Below are 24,860 nucleotides of genomic sequence, written 5' to 3'. Positions count from 1 at the left end.
GTAAAAATGCCAGCTTCTCCTCTCCTTTTCCTTAAAAATACACACCTGTCAGTATGTCCCTGCTAATCCCCCTAACAAGCCCCTGACTGTGTGCTGGGATTCCTTCCTCCTGCATCACTGGGTGTATCTGTCAGTCTTGGTTCCTCCACATTCCTGAGCCCAGCCTCCCTGCCTCCTCCATCACGCGTGTTGTTTCTCATTTAAATGAACAGTTGGATTCTTTTATTTCTTACAAGTGCTGGATTCGCCTTATCGCCCTCATTCCTTTGGGGGTTGCCAATTGGTTTTATCCACGGATGTATCATTTCTCATGCTTCCTTTTTTTTTCTTACAAAGAGAAAGAACCTCTCCGTCAACAAGCCTCTCCGGAGTGGAAGATTAAAAACCTAGACATTACCTACCTTGCAGCGCTACTCCCAACTGGGTTGTGTAAAACTCAATTAAACGTGTCCCCATTGAATACCGCATTACAGTACATTAAACAGAAAATTCTTCAAGCGTGATGACAAAGCTTGAAACCTTGCCTCAAAGCTGTTCCTTGCAGCTTTCTTTAACATTTCAGTCTTTATGGTGCAAGTCTCCCGTTGACACAACTTTAGTCCAGCCATGAAAAAAAAAATCACAGAGCCCCACAGGGATTAAAAGAGAAAGAGGGGAAAAGTGAAGCTGGTCTTGGCAGTTCCCTGGAGCCTTTATTGAAACTATACTGCCAACAGACACTCGGAGCTGAAAAGTATTCTAAAGGTCTGTGGTCTAACAATTGAAAATAAAATTCCCTTATTTTGGGCAGGTACATTTTATAGATTTCCTTCTCTATCAAGAACATTACATTATCCAGAATACATATTAGAAAAACATATGAGTCCTTAGGGTAAGGGATTTACGCAGACTTATATTCGCAGAAATTTGAAAAGCCCAATGAATATATTAGTCCCTTCAGAGTTACTTTCTTCATTGAACAAAACTGAAAAATGACTCCACATCCATGAAAAACCTTCAAATTATTATTAACTAGAGACAATGTCTTTCTATTTTGCTTCCTCATTTTCTTTCACAATTTTTATTTATAATCTTGGTTGCCAAGAGACAATCCTCCTCTTAACCATGTAATTGGGATTTCAAAGCTTATGAAGCAACTCGTACAGGTTTACAAAATTTGGACTAAAACTCTTAGATATTTATTGTATCACCAACCATACTGCTTTTGATATTTGAGGCATATTTTGCGTTTGAATATCGGCAATTCAAAGCATAACGTGCTCCCCGTGCACCTTTTATCCAGTCCCCAGCCCACCTGCTGGTGTTGGGAATCAGATGGACAGACAGCTTCTTTAGACCACTAGGGTATATATAGTTAAGGCATTGTTTTCTGTTTTTTATTGATTGTCATTTATTTTGTGTCTGCAATATGATGCTTTCTATGATATTATATTTAATCTGAAATGTCATATATTTGTTCTGAAATACTATGTAGCATTAGTAAGATTTTATTAAGAGATACCTATGTTTTAAGGAGAAACACAATAACCATCTAGTTATTCAAAGTTCCTACAATACTTTAATGTGGAGCTAGGGGGCATGGTGATACCAGAAGTTACATTTTCAGAATTAGCAAATTTAGCATAGTTATTAAAGAACAGCATGTTTGTACATATATGTATGTGTATATAGATATAGATATTCATATATGCAACTTTATACATATATATATGTGCAAATACGTGCTTTGACCCACTATGCTTGCTGTCAAAGGCAGTTTTTTACACATGTATGATACTTCATTTTACCATTATTGTCTTGCTTTAATTCATTAGTGGGGCAGGGATTCATTCTTTGCTATCAATATTATATACTATGGTCTGCAGCATTTTTAGTACAGAAAAAGAAAGTGCTGTCTATTCTGGGTTTGCATGACAAGACTGTAAGCTCTAATGCTTAGAAAGGAAATGCAGCTGAGGTGGAGTTTGGCTGGGGTTCCAGCAAGGTTTTCCCCTCTGGAAGCATATTTGAAGCACTGTTAGATATTGTTAGGAACCAAACAATGAAAAAAACAAGTGAAAAATATACCCTTAACAGTATAGCCTCGGTCCTTTAAGCCCAAGATGACTTCTAAGTCTACTCGACTAACAGTTTCCAGTTTATTCATTCAAGGCAGTTTTAAAAGATTAGCTGATTATTCACAAAACAAATTATTATAAAGGGTAACCTAAATAGTTCTGGAAAGTGTTTATCTTTCTTTTGCAAACTCCTTGTTAGTATCAGGATAAAACAAAAGACATTTTTTCCATTCCAAGGCAGTTAGGTTTCCTAATGAATGCTAGTGGTTACTTAACCTTTATGAAGAATTTCAAGAAAGAAATGTTAACGTGTGAAAAAACTATTATTTACCCGTAGTCTCTTTTTATATACAACAGGATGCTTTGGTAAGTAAATACCTATAGTATACTTTAATTGCAAACTCACGTAAAACTATTACAGAAATTATTATCCTTGTCTAAAAAGATTTAGTTTGTTCAAATAAAAAACATAATTCTATAAAATTATATTCCTGCAAGGGTTTGAATCTGAATTTTGTGTCCGAGTTCTTCTATTCTTTAATGAGAGCTTTAAATATATTTTGTGATTTAACTCCATACAAATATCTATATAGCCCCTCTCAAGAAAAAAAAAAACTTGTTATAAATACCTAGTAATACTGTAATTATGTTTGTTTTATGCCACCCTTCTCACTTTTATGGTAAAAAATAACTTATTTGATTTTGTATTTTTAAATGAATTGCTCATCCTCTAATATCAGTGGACGCTTTGGCTGGCCAGAAAACCAGCACACTCCCTCATGTCTCCTGTGCTTCCGTTCCAACATTTCTGAACGTTTGTTTCAACTAACAGATCAACCACATTAGTTCATCATACTTTTAGAGTTGAAGGTTAGGGCATAACAGCCAATTGCTGTTCACTGTATGATTTCTTGTTTCTCAGGATTTTATTATTTGCCTGCTTTTTTTTTCTTTTTAACATATCAGCCATTTGGGTTCTGAGAAGTTTCTCAAAAATGTATTTCTCTGGCAATGCCCCTATAAAATACAGATCAAAACATATTCTAAGACTGTTCTTGCTGCTTTAACTAATTCACGTAAAGAGTTACCAAAGCTATCTGATATTGTCTGGAAGTGTCCATTTTCACAGTCCTCTAATTAAGTCTAAGTGTACCACATTCCTTTAAGATCCATCTCCTCCTGATACATTTTATTCCTGTTCTCAGAACCCTGGTTACTGTTACCCATTATTTCTCCTTTAAATAATTGTTTTACCTCTTGGCCATTCATTTGTCTTTCTGGTTATTCCTTTCATAGCTTCAATTGCCTATTAACTGATATAATAATCCTGATATTTTTCATGGCTTTGGCTGTTTTTATCCAGGGATTTCAAAGTACTTTTAAGATAGCTCTATTGCTTTGTGGAAGGCAATTAATAAGACAAAGAGAAATAAAGACCTGAAAAGTGAAGAAGTCCATGTATATTCACACACCAAGACCAGTAGAAAATCTTTACATTCATTCATCTTTGGATCACTTTGGTTAGACAGTCAAGAAGATAACAGACAGACTGAAGGTACAGGAAAATCTAGTGATGCAGTCGGCTTTGATTTCTAAAGACTGATTGGGGTCAATAAGATTCAAAGGTCACTGAAATACAAAAGCAAAGGATTTTGACTTGTGTCCTTCCTTTTCTGGCAGAACTCATTCAGTCAAAATGTCCCCTGATTTGGTGCCATAACTCACCAGAGGCTTCCAGACTCTTTCAATAAAAACTGCTTTCCTCTTTTGAAGAATCCATTGCTATGGATGTGAAGAAAATATCCCAAATATTCACCAATAGGAAAAGGGATAAAAAAAAAAAAATGGTCATACAATGCAAGTACCGGTCAACAATGAAAAGAATAATGGCTGATACACAAAACAACATGAATGAGTCTCCTACCTCTCAGTGATTTTCAAAATAAATTATTTTTTGATTAGATTCAAACCACTGTGGGCTGAATTGTTTCTATTAATTTGGTAGGCATGCAAAATTTTAACATGATTGAAAAATAAATGCATGGGTGGAAATCAACGACATTTTATTTGTAGGCAAGGTTGTGTCTTGAGCAAACCTTGATCCAAATTATGACTCTATCCTTCTCTAGCTTTATAACATTGGCCAAAATACAGTCTTAGTTTCCTCACCGGTAATAATCATAACAATCTTTGTGAATTAGCTACAAGGAGATACTGCATACAAGGTTTGCTTATAAAGTACATGCTCAACAAATGTGTTTCCTTTTTTTTTTTTTGCCCTTTAGTTCAAATATTTTATGTGTCCTGTATAGAAGTCTAGACGTTGATCTGTACAGAAGGCTAGATGTTGAGCTCATGTGTATTTCCAATGCAGTTCTATTTGGCATGACTGAAACATCAGGAGGACGCCAAACAAGGCTAGTCCTGTATAATGCAAAATCTCTTAAGAATAGAAAAGCATTATGGCCGGCTGCGGTGGCTCACGCCTGTAATCCCAGCACTTTGGGAGGCTGAGGCGGGCGGATCACCTGAGGTCAGGAGTTTGAGACCAGCCTGACCAATATGGTGAAACCCCGTTTCTACTAAGAATACAAAAATTAGCCAGGTGTAGTGGCAGGCGCCTGTAGTCCCAGCTACTTGGGAGGCTGAGACGGAAGAAATGCTTGAACCCAGGAGATGGAGATTGCAGTGAGCCGAGATTGTGCCACTGCACTCCAGCCTGGGTGACAGAGTGAGACTCCATCTCAAAAAAAAAAAAAAAAAAAGAAAAGAAAAGGAAAAGAAAAGAAAAGAAAAGAAAAATAATAGAAAAGCATTAATAGCAAGAAAGCTATCAACTTATCTCACTCCTTAACCATAAATATATTAAATATAAATTGTTATGCATTTCATTGCTTCCTAAACCAATCTATTTTCTCTACTTTAGACTTAAGAAACTAGGGCAACAGAAAAGGGAAAGGGAGAAGAGAGAAGCCAAAGCATGCATTTATTCATCCACCAACTATTTCTTGAGTGCTTCCTATTATTAGCCAGATAGTGATTCCCAAACTCTCTTTGTTCCTGGGACTATATTCTAGAATCAAGTATTCTATATTCTGGAATCAGAATCTGGAATCAGAATACAAGTAAATGCTGTTTGTGGGATGTTCACTAGATAAAAGTCTTTCAAAACTTTTCAATATTCTTTTCTAAAGTTCTGTTAGCATCTCAACAGAAGCAAACATGATAATGGGCTCCTTCCTGCTTTTGAGAGCAGCTGAGATTCTTCTATTGACACAGCCTGTAAGATTGAACTCGAAAACCCAGAAGCAGGGAGTTCCCATTAAGAGTCATGGCCCTGCAGATTTACCCCTCCTCTCTGTTCCACAAAGCCAGAATTTTCTGACCCGTAGGGCACAGTTTGGGACTCATCTGTTTTCTTAAACATTTCCTGCCTAGGGACGTAATACTATTGTGGTTGGAGGGGGAGACAGTGACACAGAGGAGATTTATTTATAACTGAACTGTATGAGGTAATTATAAAAATATCCATTTAAACTCTGACAATAATGGACAGTGTATTGGTGTTATAGGACAGGATTCAATGATCAGAAATCTACTGGTAAGTTACAGAAGAAAAACCTAAATAATTTTTCACTACAAAATTCAGTAGTTTTCAGAGGTCAATAAGAAAACACAAGAGCAGATAGCTTTAGGAACCAGGAGGGTTTCATCACTTGCTTGTTTTCTCTTCTTAGTTGGTTCTATGTAAAGGAGGCAAGGAGAGGGGTGTGTGTGTGTGTGTGTGTGTGTGTGTGTGTGTGTGTGTGTCTATGAAAAATTTGACTTTTAAATCTGTTTACTATTTATTTTTGGCCCCTTAACCAAAAATGTTTGTTCATGAGTATAGGAATTACTGTCTGTTTTGGTCACTCCAGTGTCTAGAAATTTTCAGGCATGTATCAGTAGGCCCACAATAAATGGCTGTTGAATACGTGAAGGAATAAATTAATGCAACAAAGAAAAAAAAATGAATGAATGAAAAGCCAATGTGGGTTAAATTTGAGCTGTGCCATTTGTTAGCTTTATGCCTTGAACAAGACATTTAAGCCCCAGGAACCTCAATGGCCCTATCATAAAAGTAAGGATAATCACAATGCTTTTATAGGATATTTGTCAGTATTTAAAGATTCAGTGTCCACAACAGTGCTTTGTACTGTGTACTGATTTTAGGTGGACTTCCTTCTTCCACAGACACTCTTCTGAACCCTACAATGATTTAACATGTTGTTACAGTTGAGAGTTGTGTGAATTTTATGATTCTACGAAAAGTGTTCTAAAGATGACTTATAAGTTGAAATGAGTGTGGAGCATTGCTTATAACAAAGCATTGTCCGTCATTCTAGAGCTTTCTAATGTTAAGACTCAATGCAACAGGCTGGGTGCAGTGGCTCATGCTTGTATTCCCAGCACTTTGGGAGGCTGAAGTGGGAGTATTATCTGAGTTTGGGAGTTCAAGACCAGCCTGACCAATGTGAAGAAACCCCATCTCTACTAAAAATACAAAATTAGCTGGGCGTGGTGATGCATGCCTGTAATCCCAGCTACTCATGAGGCTGAGGCAGAAGAATCACTTGAACCCAGGAGGCAGAAGTTGCAGTGAGCCAAGATCACCCCATTGCACTCCAGCATGGGTACCATGAGCGAAACTCTGTCTCAAAAAAAAAAAAAAAACTCTGCAAGAAAATAAAGCTTACCTTTATAATTGTGAGTTGACGAAATAAACATGCAATTAACAATTTCCTCATGCTTTGGATATTATAACCAGTGTAATAAACCAACTCAACAAGGAGAATTTTATGATTTTGAACAAATTCAAATTTTATTCCTGGGACTTTATTTATCAGTACTATGTAAATAAGTTGCAATCTAAAATTAATAGTTTATTTGGGAATCTGAGTACTAAAATAAAGTTCTTTGGCTTCATGTAGTTGAAAGCCAAAAAATTCAAATAAGCCTTATATCATAGAAAAGGCTGTATCAGAGGACTTTATTTAACAGGGTGAAGAAAATATTCTCTGATTTTTTTGTATTACTATAAGGCAGATCTGACACCATTAGTTTTCTTTCTGTCATAAATATAGACGAATGGAATTTGACAGGCGTCACTACAAAATAGGTTATAGATAAGTTCAGGCATCTCTCCTTCCTCACAGACCTTTTATACTTGGTTCTGATGGAGCTGCTTGAATAGAATGACCTAGGTTTGATTTTAGGTTTCTAGGTCACGGTTTCACCTTGACAACAGTTCTTTCATTTCCAGCAGTAACATTTGCTAGGATCCCTAAGGTGCTTTCATTTTTGTAAGTAGTGCAAAAAAAAAAAAAAAAAAAAGGATAGAAAAAAAAAAAGATAAATCTTAATTCACATGCTGCAGGACTATCTCTGTGTCTCCGGCACAAAACTTCAAATCCAATCCAAGAACTAGCTGTGTATTAGAAGTCTGCAGATTTAAACCTTGTCCACCATGATCAAACTGGATTTATGGAGCATCATAACTCTCCAGACACCATCCAGCAGCTTATTAATTTAATAGACTCCTGTCCATTCACTGATGTTCCTGCCCTGACAGTCTCTCAAGATAAGGCGAAAGCCTTTTGACAGGACAGAGAGCATATATATTTTCTTCTGTTTTCTCGTGGATGGGGTTGTCGACAACTTGAAATGTGTGGCTCAGCAAATTTTTTTTTTTTTTTCTTCTCTTTTTTTCCCCTTTCACTTCGCAGGAAGGATGACAGAGGCAAGCCTCCTGAGAGTTCCAGGGGTCAAGGGGCCTGTGTTTCCCCTAAGTACTTATTTAGCATTTTGTTTTGCAAAATAACAATGAATTGATTTGAAGGCATACACGTGGGGACATTTTTACAATGAAAAGAAACAGCATTGCAATTTAATGCCTAATATAAACTAAGAGGTGTTGGACAGAAGAAGAAAAATAGCAATAAATGTTCCCATTAAGTAGAGTAGAGCAGCATTTCCTTTTTTCTTTTCTATAATCCCATTTGTGGGAATGAGAGGGAGTGCCAAAAAAGAAAAAAAAAGATAGCACGCAAGCTGTTGTATAAAGACAAAACAGGAAGAACTTTTCAACATTCTTATTTTTCCTTTATGATATGCTCATCCTCTGTGTTTTCTATTTGCCTCTAACATGCAAATAAATTCACAAGTCTCTGCCAGAAAGTCATTACACCATTATGTAGCAAGGTTAACTGTTTCTATCCCACAGTGTACCTTTTCTGTTAGAATCACATCAGTAATCATTAGACCCTGGCTTCCCAGACTTGAATGTGTACACAGATCAACTGGGATCTTGTTAAAATGCACATATGGATTTAGTAGGTCTGAGTGAGGCCTAAGCTTTTACATTTCTAACAAGTCAATGCCATATTGCTGCTTGGCAGATTATGTATTAAGTAGAAAGACATTAGTCAAATTTTTTAAAGGAGGGATAATTGAGGTATGGACAAGCTATATCACAGTATCAATGAAGGTAAAACGTAAACTTGAACATACTACAAAAAGTTAATAGATTCTCTACCTGGCATATAGTGGCAACTCAACTACCATTTCAATGACTTAAAGAACACCCCACCTCCAAATTTTATACAATGGCCTGCTTTTTTTTTTTTTTTAATCAGTTTTCTTCATTTCTGCATGTGTACAAAATGATCTTAATTTGTCCTGAGACAGTTAACTTAAACAGTGTATTTAAAGCTATGGATAAAATAAAAGAAATGTGTTCACTTTCTTAAACTACATTTTCTACTTACTTCGTTTTTGTTTCCTATTTGTATCTCTAGTCAAAATGAAAGAATATCTAAACTAAGCTATTGTTTGTCCGAAATGTCCTTCACAGGCCACCTTATTTGGTTCCGCAGGGTTAAGGTCAAGGCATTCTGGATTTGAAAGGTGAGAACATTTGATTGAAAAACTTCACACTTTAATCTAGAAATCTACACTCAAAACATAGCAACATGGCAGAATTATTGCTATTTTACTTAAGGCCTTATTTGCTTAACACAATTAGTTCTGGAATTGAGACTGTAGAATATTTAGTATTTTATAGACATGTATCTTTTTTTGGGGAGAGGCGAACAGAAATGTAATATATTACTCGTTTGAGAAAACGAATTATGGAACCGTAAATTCCTCATTATAAATATTTGATAAATATTCAGAAAATCTTAAATTTTTATAATGTACCTCTGAAACGTCCATTTCTTGAAAGACTGCACAAACTAAAGGTAGCTGACCTAGAGAATAATCATTCTTGAAAACCTTTACTGACAATGGATACCAGACAATGAAGATAAGTACTAGATTTCTAAAGGAAAAACTGGCTTAATTTACTATCATTGAATTACAATAGGAGGTAGATAGAAACACATGAATAAATAGATGGAAACAGTTAAACTATATGTATTTCTGATCCATTTCCTTGATTGGAATACTCTTGCTTGCAACACCATGGTATACTATTTGGTTGACCCTACTGTTTTTTGACAGTCTTCACAGGCCTCAGACAGCCTCATGAGAATACATCTTCTCTGAAGTACTACTGTATGTCAGGCATATCAGGTGACCTTTTAATTTTAAAAACAGGCTTCAAAAATGGGCTTGACTTCTACATCAGTGGTAAAATGAAAAGCCTCCAATTGCAGGTATTAGAGCAAAGAGTAGAGGTTTCTGACTGACTTTCCCCCAGTGAAGAGCTGAAAACAGACACTGTTACTATTTACCAATAAAGTGGGTCCAAAAAGAATCGCCCAGTAATAGCGAGCCAATGTCTTGGCATGGCTGCTATGCAAAGATGTTCAAACCAAACCCTATGGTTTGACAACGTCTTTTGCATCTATGTAGGTTTTGGTTCAAATTCTTGTATACACTGCCATGCTGACTGATGCAGGATAATATATGCTATGTATATATGCAACATTTCAAAGGAATCCTCTGCATCCAGATCCTCTAGAATTTTAAAAATCTCACTAAGGAATGTTACGTTTTTTGAGACATGGGGCGAATCCATTGTGGGTACTGGATTTTCAGATGATTTCCACATGAGTAATTTCTGAAACTCAATCAAGTAACACTAGAGTTTATTCTGTTGAATGATGCATAATAAATCTCATTACATAATAATTCAAAATTCAGTGGGTGTATACTGTGCGCTGGCTGTGGAGTTACAGAGGTGAAAAATTGAATTTTTGCCTTTGAGGTGTTCACATCCAGCTTGGTACAATATCTAGCCGGGGCTGGATCTTTCTTCTTATGGGGACAGGGTAAAGAAGGACTTTTAGAGGCACAGATACACAATAAATCTTTAATGGTACCTGTTAAAAATGATGAAGATGGTGAGAAGGTTATCAGGCAAAGGAAATATGATGTACAAAGGTAGTTATAAGCAAGCAAGGGATTTTTTTTTTTTTTTTTTTTCAGATGGAGTCTCACTCTGTCACCCAGGCTGGAGTGCAGTAGTGCAATTTTAGCTCACTGCAACCTCCAGCTTTCAGGTTCAGGCAATTCTCCTGCCTCAGCCTCCTAAGTAGCTGGGATTACAGGTGCCTGCCACCACACCCAGCTAATTTTTGTGGAGAAATTTTAAACAACTGAGTATGATTGAAGCATAGAGTTTCTGGGGAAGAGGAGTGACAGATGAGGCTTTCAGGCATTGGGTAGTTAAAAAATGTAAATGAAGTAGTCACGGGAAAATACATAAATGAGGAGAAAAAAAACTAAAGAATGACAACATATAGTGGATGGACAGTTACATATATGGAGAGACTTGTCACTGGGCGTGGAAAAGGATGACTAGATCAAGCCCAATATAATGAAAACTTGGCAACAAGTAGACTACGGGAGACCTGTAAGAGTCACTTCAGTGGAGTTTTGAAGACAAAAACTGAACAAGAAAGAAGATGCTGGAATTGAATAAGTCCAAGGAATGAGGGCAGAAAACTTTGCAGAAGCTTGCATAAGAAAAGAGCAGAGAGGCCTTCCTACTAACGAAGTGAATGATTGCACTTCAGTGGTGAATTGATTGCATGCATTTATTTCTACTCTCTTTTACTAAAATGACAGTAAAGAAGAAAAGAAGGTGATAAGGGCAAAGAGACAGGGCAGAGTATACAATAGAAGTCAACAAAATATTGGAAGCTAGAAAATTGATGGAGTGATAAATGACACAGCACAGCACAGAAAGCTGAAATCCAAGTACTTGAAGAGCCACAGGCCAACAAGAAACAGGCAGATTTCATCTGCAGAATCCTAAAACAGATCAGGAAGTAAAGGTACCTGTTACCTTGAGAGGGAGGATGAGCAGCAGAGCTAAAACTTGGAAAGGCATTCTAAGGACGAAGCTGTTACCTTCCAGACCCAGCCATTTCCTACAGAGCTAGGTTACATCCCCTTCCCACTCTGTTAGGAGATGGAGGTTTAATCTTCGGAAAACTGGCATACAAAGGCTTTAGATCCAGGGGCACAGGCTCAGCAAAGGCAGGTGCTAATGTGACATCTGAATTAGAAGAATAAGCGATCATTTACAATCTCAACAACGAGACAGGACTTCCCCAATGCACCACCAGGTCCCACTCTCCTTCAAAACGCTGGCTGCAAGGTTCATAAATCTTGGGAGACTGTTATTCTCGGGAAAATTTAGGCATGCTGAGATCAAAGTATTAAATACACAGTTATTTGGGGACCTCATTACCATGGCTGGATTTTCATCAGCCTATGATTCTATGCAAAATCCTCCAGTTGATAAGCCCTGCCTACTCATGCTGCCTTTCCATGCAGCCTTTAGTATTGAGAAATAAAAAAATGAAATCCTAAGTCTGCCAGCAGATTGAACAGACTTCCTCTTAGCCAAGGGGACCCTGTAGAAATCTTCATAACTGAGTTCCTGAGTATAATAGGATAGGAGGTCAGATATGTCTCATCATACCCCCCATTGCTAATTGTCATTAGGCTTTCTTCCCTAAGGGTTAAACAGAATGACCCACTTCACCCCTGATACCAACCAACCACCTGACACTGCCCCTCCCTTTTGCAGTTTTGACAAAACAACTGAACAGCATTCCTTCCTGATGAGAGACCGCTAACCACAGAGTGGTTCTGGCCAGTCTGTGGAGGATGTGCAGTGAGGGTTTTCATGTCCTCTGTTTTACCTTTTAACACCAAAGAGCCGAAAACCCCACCCTTGGATCATGCTAATGCCACCATTTTCTTCTGAACAAGGGTCCCACAGAGAAGCATGAAGCTCATTTCTGCATATGCATGTTTCTCCTTTCTTTCTTTCTTTTTTTTTTTTTTTATTTGAGATGGAATCCCACTCTGTTGCCAGGCTGGAGTACAGTGGCGTGGTCTCGGCTCACTGCAACCTCCGCCTTCCGGGTTCAAGCAATTTTCCTGCCTCAGCCACCCGAGTAGCTGGGACTACAGGTGTGCGCCACCATGCCCAGTTAATTTTTTTATTTTTACTAGAGATGGGGTTTCGCCATGTTAACCAGGATGGTCTCCATCTCTTGACCTCATGATGTGCCAGCCTCAGCCTACCAAAGTGCTGGGATTACAGGCATAAGCCACCATGCCTGGCCATTTCTTCTTTTATAAATATTCCTCCTATAGCTTATGTATGTTTCACCACTTCGATCAGCATAAATCCCTGTCTTATTCTTCCCACCCTCAAAGTGTCTGTTTTTGGCTTCTGGCTGTAGGCTATGCTTCCCAGCCTGTCAGAATGGTCACCATTCATGCTGCAACCCTTTATTAGAAATAAACTTCTCCTTTCTAAATTTAAGAACTTTGTCATTCTTCAGTTGACAGTGGTCTGCTCTTAAAATAAAAAGCAGACATCATTGTATCTTAAGCCATTTGAGGAAACTTTCAATATTAAATACCGGGAACAGAATAGGCAAGAGAAAAGAAACAATGCACAGGACACACACCTTCCCAAATGTCCTCCAATTGCTATCTTCAGAGATACAAAGAATGAATATTTACATAAAAAGAGCAAGATGATGAACAAAAGAATAGTCAGAGAACAAGAAAGACCTCTTGTAAATTATAAATGTGATAGGAGCAAAGTTAAATTATAAAGTTTTAGGGTACTGCAGAAAGTCAAAGAAAGTCAAGAAGAATATTGTAAGACTATTATTAAATAGACATCATAGCTTTCTATGTTAAAGAAAAAACTGCATCCTATTGGTTTATCCATTTGTTTATTCAAAAATATTCATTCAGCAGCTACTATGTGCCATGCACTGTTTAAAAACCAGAAAAAAAAAAAATCACTGTCCTTATAGAACTCCCATTCTAGGGGTAAAAAACTGACACTAAAATTCTTGGCCAGGCGTGGTGGCTCACGCCTGTAATCCCAGCACTTTGGGAGGCCGAGGCGGGTGGATCACAAGGTCAGGAGATCGAGACCATCCTGGTTAACATGGTAAAACCTCATCTCTACTAAAAAGTGTAAAAAAATTAGCCGGGAGTGGTGGCGGGCACCTGTAGTCCCAGCTACTCGGGAGGCTGAGGCAGGAGAATGGCGTGAACGTGGGAGGCAGAGCTTGCAGTGAGCCGAGATGGTGCCACTGCACTCCAGCCTGGGGGACAGAGCAAGGCTCTGTGTCGAATAAATAAATAATAAAATTCTTTAGTCAATAATAAAATATCAAACATAAAGATAACTGATACAGAGGAGGTTATCAACTGAATGTTTATGTCTCCCCAAAATGTATATGTTGGAACTCTAACCCCAAATGTGATGGCATTAGGAGGTAAGGCTTTTGTGAGGCAATTAGGTCATGAGCATGGAGCTCTCATGGTGGGATGAGTGTACATATAAGTAGAAAAGCAAGAAAGATCTCCTTAGCTCCCACTCTACTTTGTGACTATGCAGCAAGAAGATGCCCATCCACAAACCCAGAAGAGAGCTCTTACCAGGTGTGAAGCTGCCAGCACCCTGATCTTGGACTTCCCAGTCTCCAGAACCATGAGAAATATATATTTATTGTTTAAGTCACCAAGTTTATGGTATTTTGTTATAGTTTCCTGAACTGATGGATATAGAGGAGAAAGAGAGAAACGGGGAGAGAAAGAGAGAAATGGTAGTGATGGGGGTATGGGGAGCGAGGGAGAGAGAGAGAGAAACAGAAAGAGAGAGGGAGAGAGTATATTTTAGACAGGGTAGTTAGGCAGACTGTTTAGACAGACAATATGGGAGGCAACATCTAGGAGGAGTTCAGAAGGAGGTCATAGACAGCCGGGTGTGGTGGCTCATGCCTGTAATCCCAGCACTTTGGGAGGTAGAGACCAGGAGTTTGAGACCAGCCTGGCCAACACGGCGAAATCCTGTTTTTTTGTTATTGTTGTTGTTGTTTTTAAAAAAAACAGAGGTCATAGAGCAATGCAGAGTCAGCATACAGTGCAAAGGCCCTGAGGTAGTGTCATTCCTTGTATTTTTAAGCAAAAGCAAGGAGCCCATGCAACTAGAACAAAGTAGCTAAAAAGTAATGGAAAGAGAAGCCACAGAGGCATCCAGGAGCAGGTCATATAATGCCAAGGTAGTAAGTTTGTAGGTTTAGTTTAGGAGTGGCAAGTTTTTCTATAAAGAACCACATAATATTTTAGGTTTTATAGACTAGATTGTCTCTGTTCCAACCACTCAACTCTGATGTTACAACGTGAAAGTAGCCATAGACAATGTATAAACAAATTGCTGTGGCTGTGTTCCAATAAAACTTTATTTACAAAAACAGGTCATGGGCCAGATTTGGCTCTGCATTATATATCAATCCTTGTAATCAGTCAAATTGTGGTCTTTGGAGTATTAGGTGTGCTACCACTTTCTCATTTTCTTTGTGAAACAAGAAGTAAAAACATTATTTAACAGAGGATGTTAAACATTTGGGGAGTCAGAAGTCTGAAATAGTAACTTCAAGATTGATTAGGACAACAAGTTTTGATTGTCAGACCACATACACTGAGGGCTCACATCTTGTGGTCAAAAGTATCAAAAGTAACATAAAACCGATCAGTATTGGTTTTTTATTGTTGCTGGTATTGGTAATTCCTTTGTTTTATTTTTACCATACATTTATACAGTACTCATTGTGGACCAGACACTATTGTAGGCACTTCACAAATACTAATTTACCTAATCTCAGATGCTTGGATGTGGCCAGGAGAAAGTGGAGACCTGGATTAACCAGAATGAGGAATTACTAGGCCAGTAAAGACCAAAAAGAGAGAGAAGAGTAAGGGACTCTAAGAAAGTGATTAGAATGACAGACCCATGGAATCCACATCAGGTAACCTGGAAGTAAGCACGGGAGGGGCTGATAGGAAAATGATGGTGGTGAAGTGTGTGGATTGCAGGTTCATTTGGTGTTGAAAAATTGTTGAAGTCTGGTAACGAGTAAAGTAAGGCAGATGGTTTACTACTAATGTTTTCTAGAGGTGTGTAACACCATTATTTCCATGGTACATAAGGCTTGGTTTTGTTAGTGAATGGACCTATGCTTAACTTTTGACACAATAATCTTACTAAAATCTCGATCTCATCATGTGTGCCCTAAAAATGTCAGCAGCTCTCCAATGCTTCCATGCTAAGGTTTTCAGAACGAGCATTCAAGCATGTCCACAACATGGCTCTCAGGAACTTTTGGAGGCTTGCCCCTCAATGGTTACATTTGTAAATTCTCTGCTTTAACTGAACTGAACAGATACACTCATGAACACATTGTATGCATCTTAACCTAGGGGCTTTTAGGCACACATTTTAACCTCCTTAAAAGCCTTCACCCCATTACTTAAATTGATACTCAGTGTTCAATATCCAACCAAAATTCCACATCTCTGTGAACATTTCTTGACAGTATGAGACTGAATTCATTATTATACATCTTTCATCAAGTAAGCTCTTTCAATAAGCTTCTTAAACTGGGGGGTGTCTCATATTCATTTGTACTCCTCATGACACCTGGGCCATATCGTGGGCAGAGTATGTGCTCAGTTATGTGTATTTTATTTGGAAAATTATCTTATGAAAAATAAAGTGGCAGGAATTTCACAGAGTTACTAAAGAAAAGTAATTATATCACTAGGAAATAATTTAAATTCTGTGGATGAAGGACACTTTGTGGATAATGCAAAGATTTCTTTGTTTTATTTGGGTTGTGTAAAAAGAAGAGTAAGAATGTAGTTAAGACAAAGAATGATTTTCAAATGCAAATATTTTCTGAAATTATATAAGCAAAATAATCAAAGTGAAGAATATTATGAAAAAGGATACCAAAAATCTCCCTAAGTCTTGCCACTTTAACAGAAATATCTTTATAATTTCACACTGTTTCTTTCCAGTATGTTTTCCTGTGCATACACTTTTTAAGTATAATCATGTTAGGCACAAAACCACACATTCTGCCTTTTTTCACCTAGATTTATCTTATAATAATTTTTTTTCTACATAATACAGTGTTTTAAAAACTATTCTCAGTATGTTACCCTGAAAAAAATCTACCCTAAAGAGTTGTCCCTCATTTCATCGACAAAGATACTTTTGGGGGTAGCTTTCAAGATTAGCATCCCTTTGAATGACAAGCTAACATCCTTAAATGATAGTGAGCTGCTTCTCCAAAGACCCCATTCTTCATTTCTCATTTTTATACTTATAAAACTGATAGATTCTTAGTTCTTACCATGTGCCAGCGTTCTAACTGGGTTCCTACCCCTAAGAGACAGAAATTCATTCATGCATGGATCCAGGGTGGTTTAGGATATTTTTTTTTTCTCCAAAATAAGATAGCACATCTAATCAACTAAGGTAATTAGTGGTATTATTGTGCAGGGCTATTTACCAACATTTCATTAAGGAAACTCACAGTGATGCTGATATAAAAACAAATGTATTTTTCACATCATATAGCATATAGTAGTAATAACTAAAGACAATAAACTATTCAGTACACCCAGACCCAGATTGAAATAACATCAATAAATCACTAACATAACAGTAAAAACAGTAAATGCATAGTAAGAAATGGAAATGACACAAGGCTCACTATTTGCTGAAGTCGCTGTCATTCTGCAATTTGCAACAGACAGCTCTATGGTAAATAACATAGTCAATAGTGGGGTCACTTGTCTTGACCTTAAGAATCCCTTAGAAATGACAATTTGAATCAAAACTGTTTTTTTTTTAAAGTAGCCATTTTTACAATCACAGATTCCTAGGAAAGGAATAATAAATTGCTCACTCCTCAAAATATTAATAGAACGTAACCAGAAAAAGCCTCAGATGTTCATGAAACATGGGTTTTCGGCATCGCGTTATCCTGTGGTGCTCTGCAATCAATTACTGTTATACCACCATCATTAATAATTTTCTTAATGAAAATGATTCTGTTGATCTCCGTTGTATTTTAATTATCAGAGTTAAGCATAATTACACTGCAGCTCTGAGCTGGCATGTGGACTCCTTTAGGGCGCAATTTTGTTTTAACACACTGATAATGTAATTTTACATTGTGTCAGTTTGTTTGGTTATTATCCAGTTGTACAATTCCACTGTATTCCTGATAACAGATAATAACCTTAGTACCTCCTATATCCTGAAGTCATTTAAAAAGCAATATTGGAATTCTGTGACTAGCTAACTTAATCGCCTTATGATTTTGTAATTCCCACTGCTAAATATTTAGTTCGGGCACTCACCCTCTTTCAAGAATAGTGTAAAATTAGACAATGGTTATACATTTTCTGTGAATTACTGAATAGTTAAATAAATGCATAAAATATGAACACAAATTTTTCCTTTTAAATTAGTTTATTATTTATACAACATTATGCCCTCTAGGTAAAGTTAAACATTAACTTTCAGGATACTTTGAAAATTGGCTGCCACATTAGACAAAGCTATTGCTTGAAAATTCTAGTAACATGCAACAGATCATCTATTTTAAGGTGGAACATGGTCTGGACTTTTACAAGAGTCTTTGTAATGAAAGACATTTGTTTTGAAAGCTTAATTTAGAGTGTGCAGAAAGTTATTCACCCAAGCTAAATCATACTAGAATTTCTGTCATTATTTCAGTGGTGACTAGTATAGGCTCTTGGATGTAAAAGACATACAAAAATGGTTAAATTGACTAATTGCATGTTTAAATTCATGCGAACCTGCAAAATCAGAACTTTGAAGACTGTCATAGCATGATTTTGAGATTGCTGTGCAGTCGTCTACATGATTTGAAATTGCTGTGGTCTTAGAAACAACAAAGAAATTAGCATAAACTGTTGCTGCCACTGCTGTTTTAGTTTTTGAATAATCTCTTTAAAATCAAGCCAAAGAATGCGGAAAAGAATTTGCTGATAAACATGTAAGCAAATTTGCAAAGAAAGGCAATAACCTGTAACCTTGCCTTAGTAAATGGCATCTTCCAAAATTTTGTTGATTGTACAATTGGGAATTGAAGTCAACAAGCTCAATAATGAATCCCAAATTCATCATTTGAACTTACTTGACCCATCGAAACCTAAATTTATTCATCTGCAAAATGGGAAAAGCACTGTTTAGATATCATGAATCTGTTGTATTGTAAGCAAGAAAATTTATGTTAAGTGATTAGAACAGTGTCTGGAATAGAACAAAGATTAATAAATGGTAATTGCTATTATTAGTAGTAATAATATCATCATTTTCATCTTTATACTAGCACTGTATATAAAACTTTCACTAAAATAAAAGTATCACGTGCCCAGGAACAACATCCAATTATATGCTCCCGTACAGGCTTCTGGTCTCTGATTCTGTGATATAGAGCTCTGCAAATATCCTGTGGGTTCAAAGTGACTGAATGAGACTTGTAGAAGGCTTCGCTGTAAATACAACATCACTATATGCTTGATACCAACATGGAGGCCTGGCTTCATTTTCTCTTAGTGTGTACTGACTTATGACCACAAGGACTGGTTGTACGATAATTAGCAATATAATATCGATCATAACCTCTGCAATCATGTAAATGGGTGCTTCACAAAAATCCCGCATGGTAGCCATTGCTATTCCATTTTCACAGTTGAGAAAATCAAGATTAGAGGGGGCAAGTGATTTGTCTAAGGTTACACACGAAATACAGATTTTTACAATAATATTGTGGCTTCGCATATACAGAAATATTCTGTTGTTGAGGTGAGAGTGAGGGTTAGCAGATACTTTTTCACTCTCTTGATTGACAGTGTTTATTCTCTTAATTTGGAGACCCAGAGAATGTAGCTACTTTGAAATAACAACTACAAGAAAAATGAAAAACTAAATAATGTAATTATCCCTGATTTGAAGCTGAGTGATTAAACCCACATGAAAGATGCTAAAGGTGTAATTTTAAATACCCTCAAAACATAAAATTCTAAATATACTATTTGTTTTTCATATGAAAAGGTCACCATTCTTTGCAAACAGTAGATAGCATATAATAAGGTAAGGTAAAGAAGTAGATCATCGGTGCTCAACAGACAGTGGATTTTAAGAGTTAGTGGGCAGGCCTTTGCTCACCCTACTCTCCAGCAGAGCTCCTTTTAACTTCAGCATTATGCTTTTTAGTATTTTTCCACTGAGATAAGTAAATTAGAATTATCTGGAGTCTGTTGAGAATAATGGCAAAAAACAGACGACCCAACAGGTCTGGTCCATCAATGTCTGGATGACCTAATTACTTTCTGGAATGACAAGGGGGAGTTGAGGCAGGAACAACGCATATCAGATTCGAATGTTAATGCCAACCACCATACTTTTAAAAATTTTTATAGAACAAGATGACGGCAACCTGTCAAATAGCACTGAGTGATATAACACAATTTTATTTTATAATAATGTGATGGACACGCTGACAATGAAAACTTTGTAGTCATATTTAATCTTGTTACTAGCCTACATTTAGGAATACTTTGGGAGGCAAGTATGCCTCCTAGATGGTAATAGTTAAACATTAAATGGGCCTATTTTCACACCATAGGAAAACACTATCAAAAATCTCAGTCATGGCATTTTTGCAAAATGTCACACATCTGCAATTTATCTTCTATTTGTAAATAGATACTGATATGTTCTCAGCCAGGTCCTATAATAATGATTTGGCTTTGAGTTGATAAGTAGTTTAGGTTCTTAGGAAAAAAACAAATAAATACAATTGTGGCATCAGGAATTTAATTTTCATCGTCCATGAGAGCTTTCTCCACTTTAGGAATAATATGTGACCCATGGGAGCATGGATGTTGGCCCAAGAAGCAACCACTCTTTTGTGGCAGCATAACCTTGGTTTTATTTAGGGAACTATCTCTCCTCCATTTCAGTGGCTCATGTGGGGTTAATTTTATTTTTAGGCCCCAGGCTGACTATGGTCTGCCTAGGAGAGTCATAGTGATTAATTGGTTCAGGGAATGGTATGTGATATGCTCTAATCACAAAACCCAGAAAAGCTCTCTTTTCACCGAAGTTGCTATGCTGGTGGAATAAGTCTGGAGTTGCCACTAGTTATCTGAGAATGATGCCCACACAAGAAAGAAGAGCCACATGATAGAGAGAGAGAGTATGGGAAAAAAGTTTGAGCAACTGAATCAAGCAGTTCCTGACATCCAGAATATCCCTGGACTCTCAGTGATATGAGTAGATGAACCCACCTACCCCAGAACACACACACACACACACACACACACACACACACACATGCACACACACAATTTTTTGGCAGAATCTAATTTCAGTTAGATTTCTATCACTTGAAAACAAAAGAGGCCCAATTAATAAACAATGTAGGTATTATGAAAATGCCACAAACATTGTGGAGGTTCAAGTTAACATTTGTTAACCCTTCCATCTTCAAAAAGCTTTTGCTTTGAGGTGTGTTATCATACATACAGACTGTGGAGACAGACGACTCCAGAGTCCAGCGTGTTTGGATACCAGTAGGAGTGCCTCCCGGGGTCATATTTTCCATGATCCAATCAATCCCTAGTGAAATCCCAGAATATTAAGGTATTGACACAACTTTGCGACATGCTCTGCGTGAGCTGTCTCCTCCCTCTAAAGGCACTCTAAATACTAGAAATTAGTTTCAGGCCTCTGAACCCCAGGTAGAAGATCAAAGAAAAGTCTGCAGCAAAGTAGAGAAATAAAAATGTATGTTGAAATGCAAATGATCAGGGCTTTTTGCTTTTGTTTTTTACTACATAATTCTAGATCATTAATATAAGCATCCACTGTGAGTTTTCAAGAGGGCTACGATAAATGATATTTGGTCATGGGGCTTTTTTCTTTAATCTTAGGGTTCCATGAAATGCGTTTTGGGAAATGCCACACTTTAATATATATATTTTGTGATTTCTAGGGATAAAAGCCTGGGTGGTTTTGGTTGTTACTCATCATTTAACAGTGGCAAAGGGAAAGGCAGAGTCATATAGTTCAAGGAGTACAGAATTTGGAGTTGTCAAGATGTAGATTGAATTTAGCTCTATTGTTAGTGCTCTATGATCACAGGCAATCATGCCACCTCTCTAAGTCATAGGTGCAAAATGAGAAAATACTATCTATTTCATTGAGTTGTTTTGAAGCTTAATGCAGACAGAACATATTCTAGTATGTATCACTTCAACCCTAAGTTGGACAAATGTATGCCTGAATCCCACTCAATCACTTGTTAGCCATGTGACCATGACAAACTATTTACCCTACTTAAGTCTTTTATCTACCTTTGTAAAATGGGGTAGTATGTTGATTATCTCATAGGAGCTATTAAATAAGGATTAAGCTTTAAAAAGCGTACACAGTAGTTATTATAGTTCTGGCATTTGAACTGCAAAACCAATTGTTCTTGTAAGTTGAACAATGCCAAATTACCCTTTACAGGTTAAAACATTATTGAATAGCAGCAATTCATACAGTTCATCATCATAGTATGTGAAATGTCTATTTCAGTGTCTGGCAACCATTCATCATTTGTTTATCTGGTCAACCAATCAATATGTACTTATGCTTTTCTTGTACAGGGAGCATGCCAGACCAGGAATAGAAAGGTGACTAAGACACACTGTGTCCTCAGTAAATATAGAGTAGATTGAAGAGGCAGGCAATCATAACTAACTTTTTTACTTACTCCCTTTTTAGACACATAAACTGTATATTCATGATCATGAAACAAGGTAATAGAGAGCAATGAGAGAAGCACATACAATTTGGCATGGGAGGATCAAGAAGATAATTCAAGGTGTGCCCAATAAATGGTGGCTACTATCATCAATGTACAAGGTTAGCACACAGTTGGACTCAATACATGCTTTACCAGTTAATTAATGAATAATTAATAAGCTTCTATTAATTACTCTACATTGTTTATTGCAAAAAGATATAAGGTATAGCCAACCATAAACACATAAGTTTGCTCAAGTTAGCACACCCCACTAAACACAGAATTCCAATTCTGTTATACAGGTTCGGCATCCCTAATCAGAAAATCCAAAATCTTTCAGATTGTTCCAAAATCCAAAACCTTTTGATCACCAACATGATGCTACAAGTGAAAAATTCCACAACTGACCTCACGCAATGGGTGACAGTCAAAACTTAGTCTCAGGCACAAAATTATAAAATATTGTATAGAATTACCATTAGGTTATGTGTATTTTGTGTTTATGAAACATAAATGACTTTCATGTTTAGACTTGGGTCTCATTTCCAAGATATCTCATTATGTATATGTAAATATTCCAATCTGAAAAAAAGTCTGAAATCTGAGACACTCTGGTCCCAAGCAATTTGGATAAGGGATACTCAAAATATATAACAATCATCTCTACTAAAAGAATAGCTGATTTAAAAGTGCAATGAATTTGAATCATAAATGAGGACCAGCTATTGCCATGTTTCCCTCCGTACTATATTGGTTCAATGAAGATAAAATATCATACAACAGAAATCTGTCCCCAACAAGTGGTCCTGCATTCCAAGGCATCTTTTGTATTCTGAATGTTGGCATTGGTAAACTGATTCCCTATACTTTTCACTTTGATAGATTATATTGGCATATCCTGGGAAAATCTCACACCCCTTTTAGCTGAATGCTCCCACCAGCATACCACAGGTATTCCAGGTTAGAAAATTAGTGGGTATGGGGACAAGTAATTATAGAAGGAAAAAACTATAATCAGATCCTGGTGTGCAGATTGTTTTTTTTTTTTAGCTTGCAAATTCCCTCTTTCCAGTGTTTCAACTTTCAAAGGTTCATGGTAGTTTAGAGGCAATCCTCTTATAAGTGTACAAATTGTAATGATTATAGGAACAAGTTGTAATTGTTTCTAGCAAGTTTTTAAGAGTCTTTGATGTTATGATTAGTGTTTTATATGTTAATATATTGATAGGGGTGCTTATTTGCTTGTTCCCTTGTATGCTTTTATGGTTTCTAGGTTCAATGTGCAAATACATCTTTGATCTCAGTAGGTCTATTTGGTTTAAAAAGAAAGCCAAGAGAAATTAAACATGAGAAGCACAAAGTTTTGCAATATTTATGAAGAAGTGAGATTAGGGATTTCACTGTAAGAGTACAGAGCTAGGACTAAGACTCAAATGTGGAGAAAAGTGCCCCAAAACCACACCACACGTGAGGAAGGTCCCGTGCTACGGACAGCCAGCCCCACGACGTGCCATTATGGAGCTGTGGCTCCTTTGTAGCCAGGGCGCAGCTACATGACGCAGTCTGGGTTGATGTCACACTGAGCAAATCAAAGGCAATGCCCTGCAAGTCATCAGCTTCTGCTTTAGAGTTTGCCTCCTGCCCTTCAGAAATCACCAGGGGGAAGATTTCTGTCTTTGCAAAGGTTTCATTTCCAGCTATCCTCTCATCACGCATGACTTCCAGAAACTGGCTAGAATGTAGCGCCTCTTGGACCGTGCACCTTGACACAAATTGCTAAACTTTAGAAGGATTTCACTTTTTGATAATGTCTAAAAGGAGAATTTGGAGTTTCATCAAACCTGGCTATCAACGATACTAACAGCAAGAGAAAGATACTAGTCAAGTCACTCAAATACAGAGTTAGGTAAATGTATAAGGCAATAAGTAATTAATGGTATGACACTTTTTGTTTTATGCTGCACAGAAAAACAAAAAAGGTGGCTTTACTGAAAATACACATTAGAGGAACTCAAATGGGAAAACAGGACGAGAGAGGATCAAATTATACTTTGTACTTCCATTCCAGCCCTTCAGGTGCTGTTTTGCAATGCTCAGGTTTTAACACTTCCAAAGAGAGAGGGAAACAATCTTGCATTTACCTTTGCTGTACACAATGCAGTTGTTTTTGTTGTCTTCCACTCCTTGCCAAGTCACATCCAGCAACCACTTGGGACCAGCAGTCAGCACCATTGGGACCTGAGCCTTTGTCTTCTGCAGAAAGAATGATAACAAACAGATGCCATTTGCTTCCGTTGATTAAAAACTTGAATAATAACTGTACTAATCATTTTATTTTTACAAACAACTAAATCTCCCAAACCATAATCCAAGTCCTTATTCCCCTGTCTCATGATATCTTTTTAAGACGACAGAAGCTGTAAAGCTTTACTGCTTTCACTAATCTGAATGGTAGAAATATTATCAAGGTTTTTTTTTTTTTTCCTAAATGATACTGAATCAGATCTCCAAGATTAGACAGATCTCTTGTGGCTCTGAATTATAAAGAGAATGCAGATGACTTTCATTGCAAAGAGCAGAGTGTTTAGAAGTG

At 37.1% G+C, this 24,860-nt stretch overlaps 1 protein-coding gene across 5 annotated transcripts in view; it reads right to left on the bottom strand.

The window, feature by feature from the left end:
* Positions 1-24,860, bottom strand: part of ZFPM2 (zinc finger protein, FOG family member 2) — a 488,351-nt gene that overhangs the window by 144,227 nt on the left and 319,264 nt on the right. For all 5 annotated transcript variants that reach the window (XM_010376371.2, XM_030938120.1, XM_030938121.1 and 2 more), the window contains one exon: positions 24,409-24,520. In XM_010376371.2, the coding sequence (XP_010374673.1) occupies positions 24,409-24,520 (112 nt within the window). The remainder of the gene's footprint in view (positions 1-24,408; positions 24,521-24,860) is intronic.

Source organism: Rhinopithecus roxellana, chromosome 9 (genome assembly GCF_007565055.1).
Source record: "Rhinopithecus roxellana isolate Shanxi Qingling chromosome 9, ASM756505v1, whole genome shotgun sequence".
In the NCBI taxonomy this organism is placed as follows: domain Eukaryota; kingdom Metazoa; phylum Chordata; class Mammalia; order Primates; family Cercopithecidae; genus Rhinopithecus; species Rhinopithecus roxellana.
The sequence above is the reverse complement of the archived record's forward strand: the minus strand, read 5'-3'. Positions and strand labels throughout refer to the sequence as shown.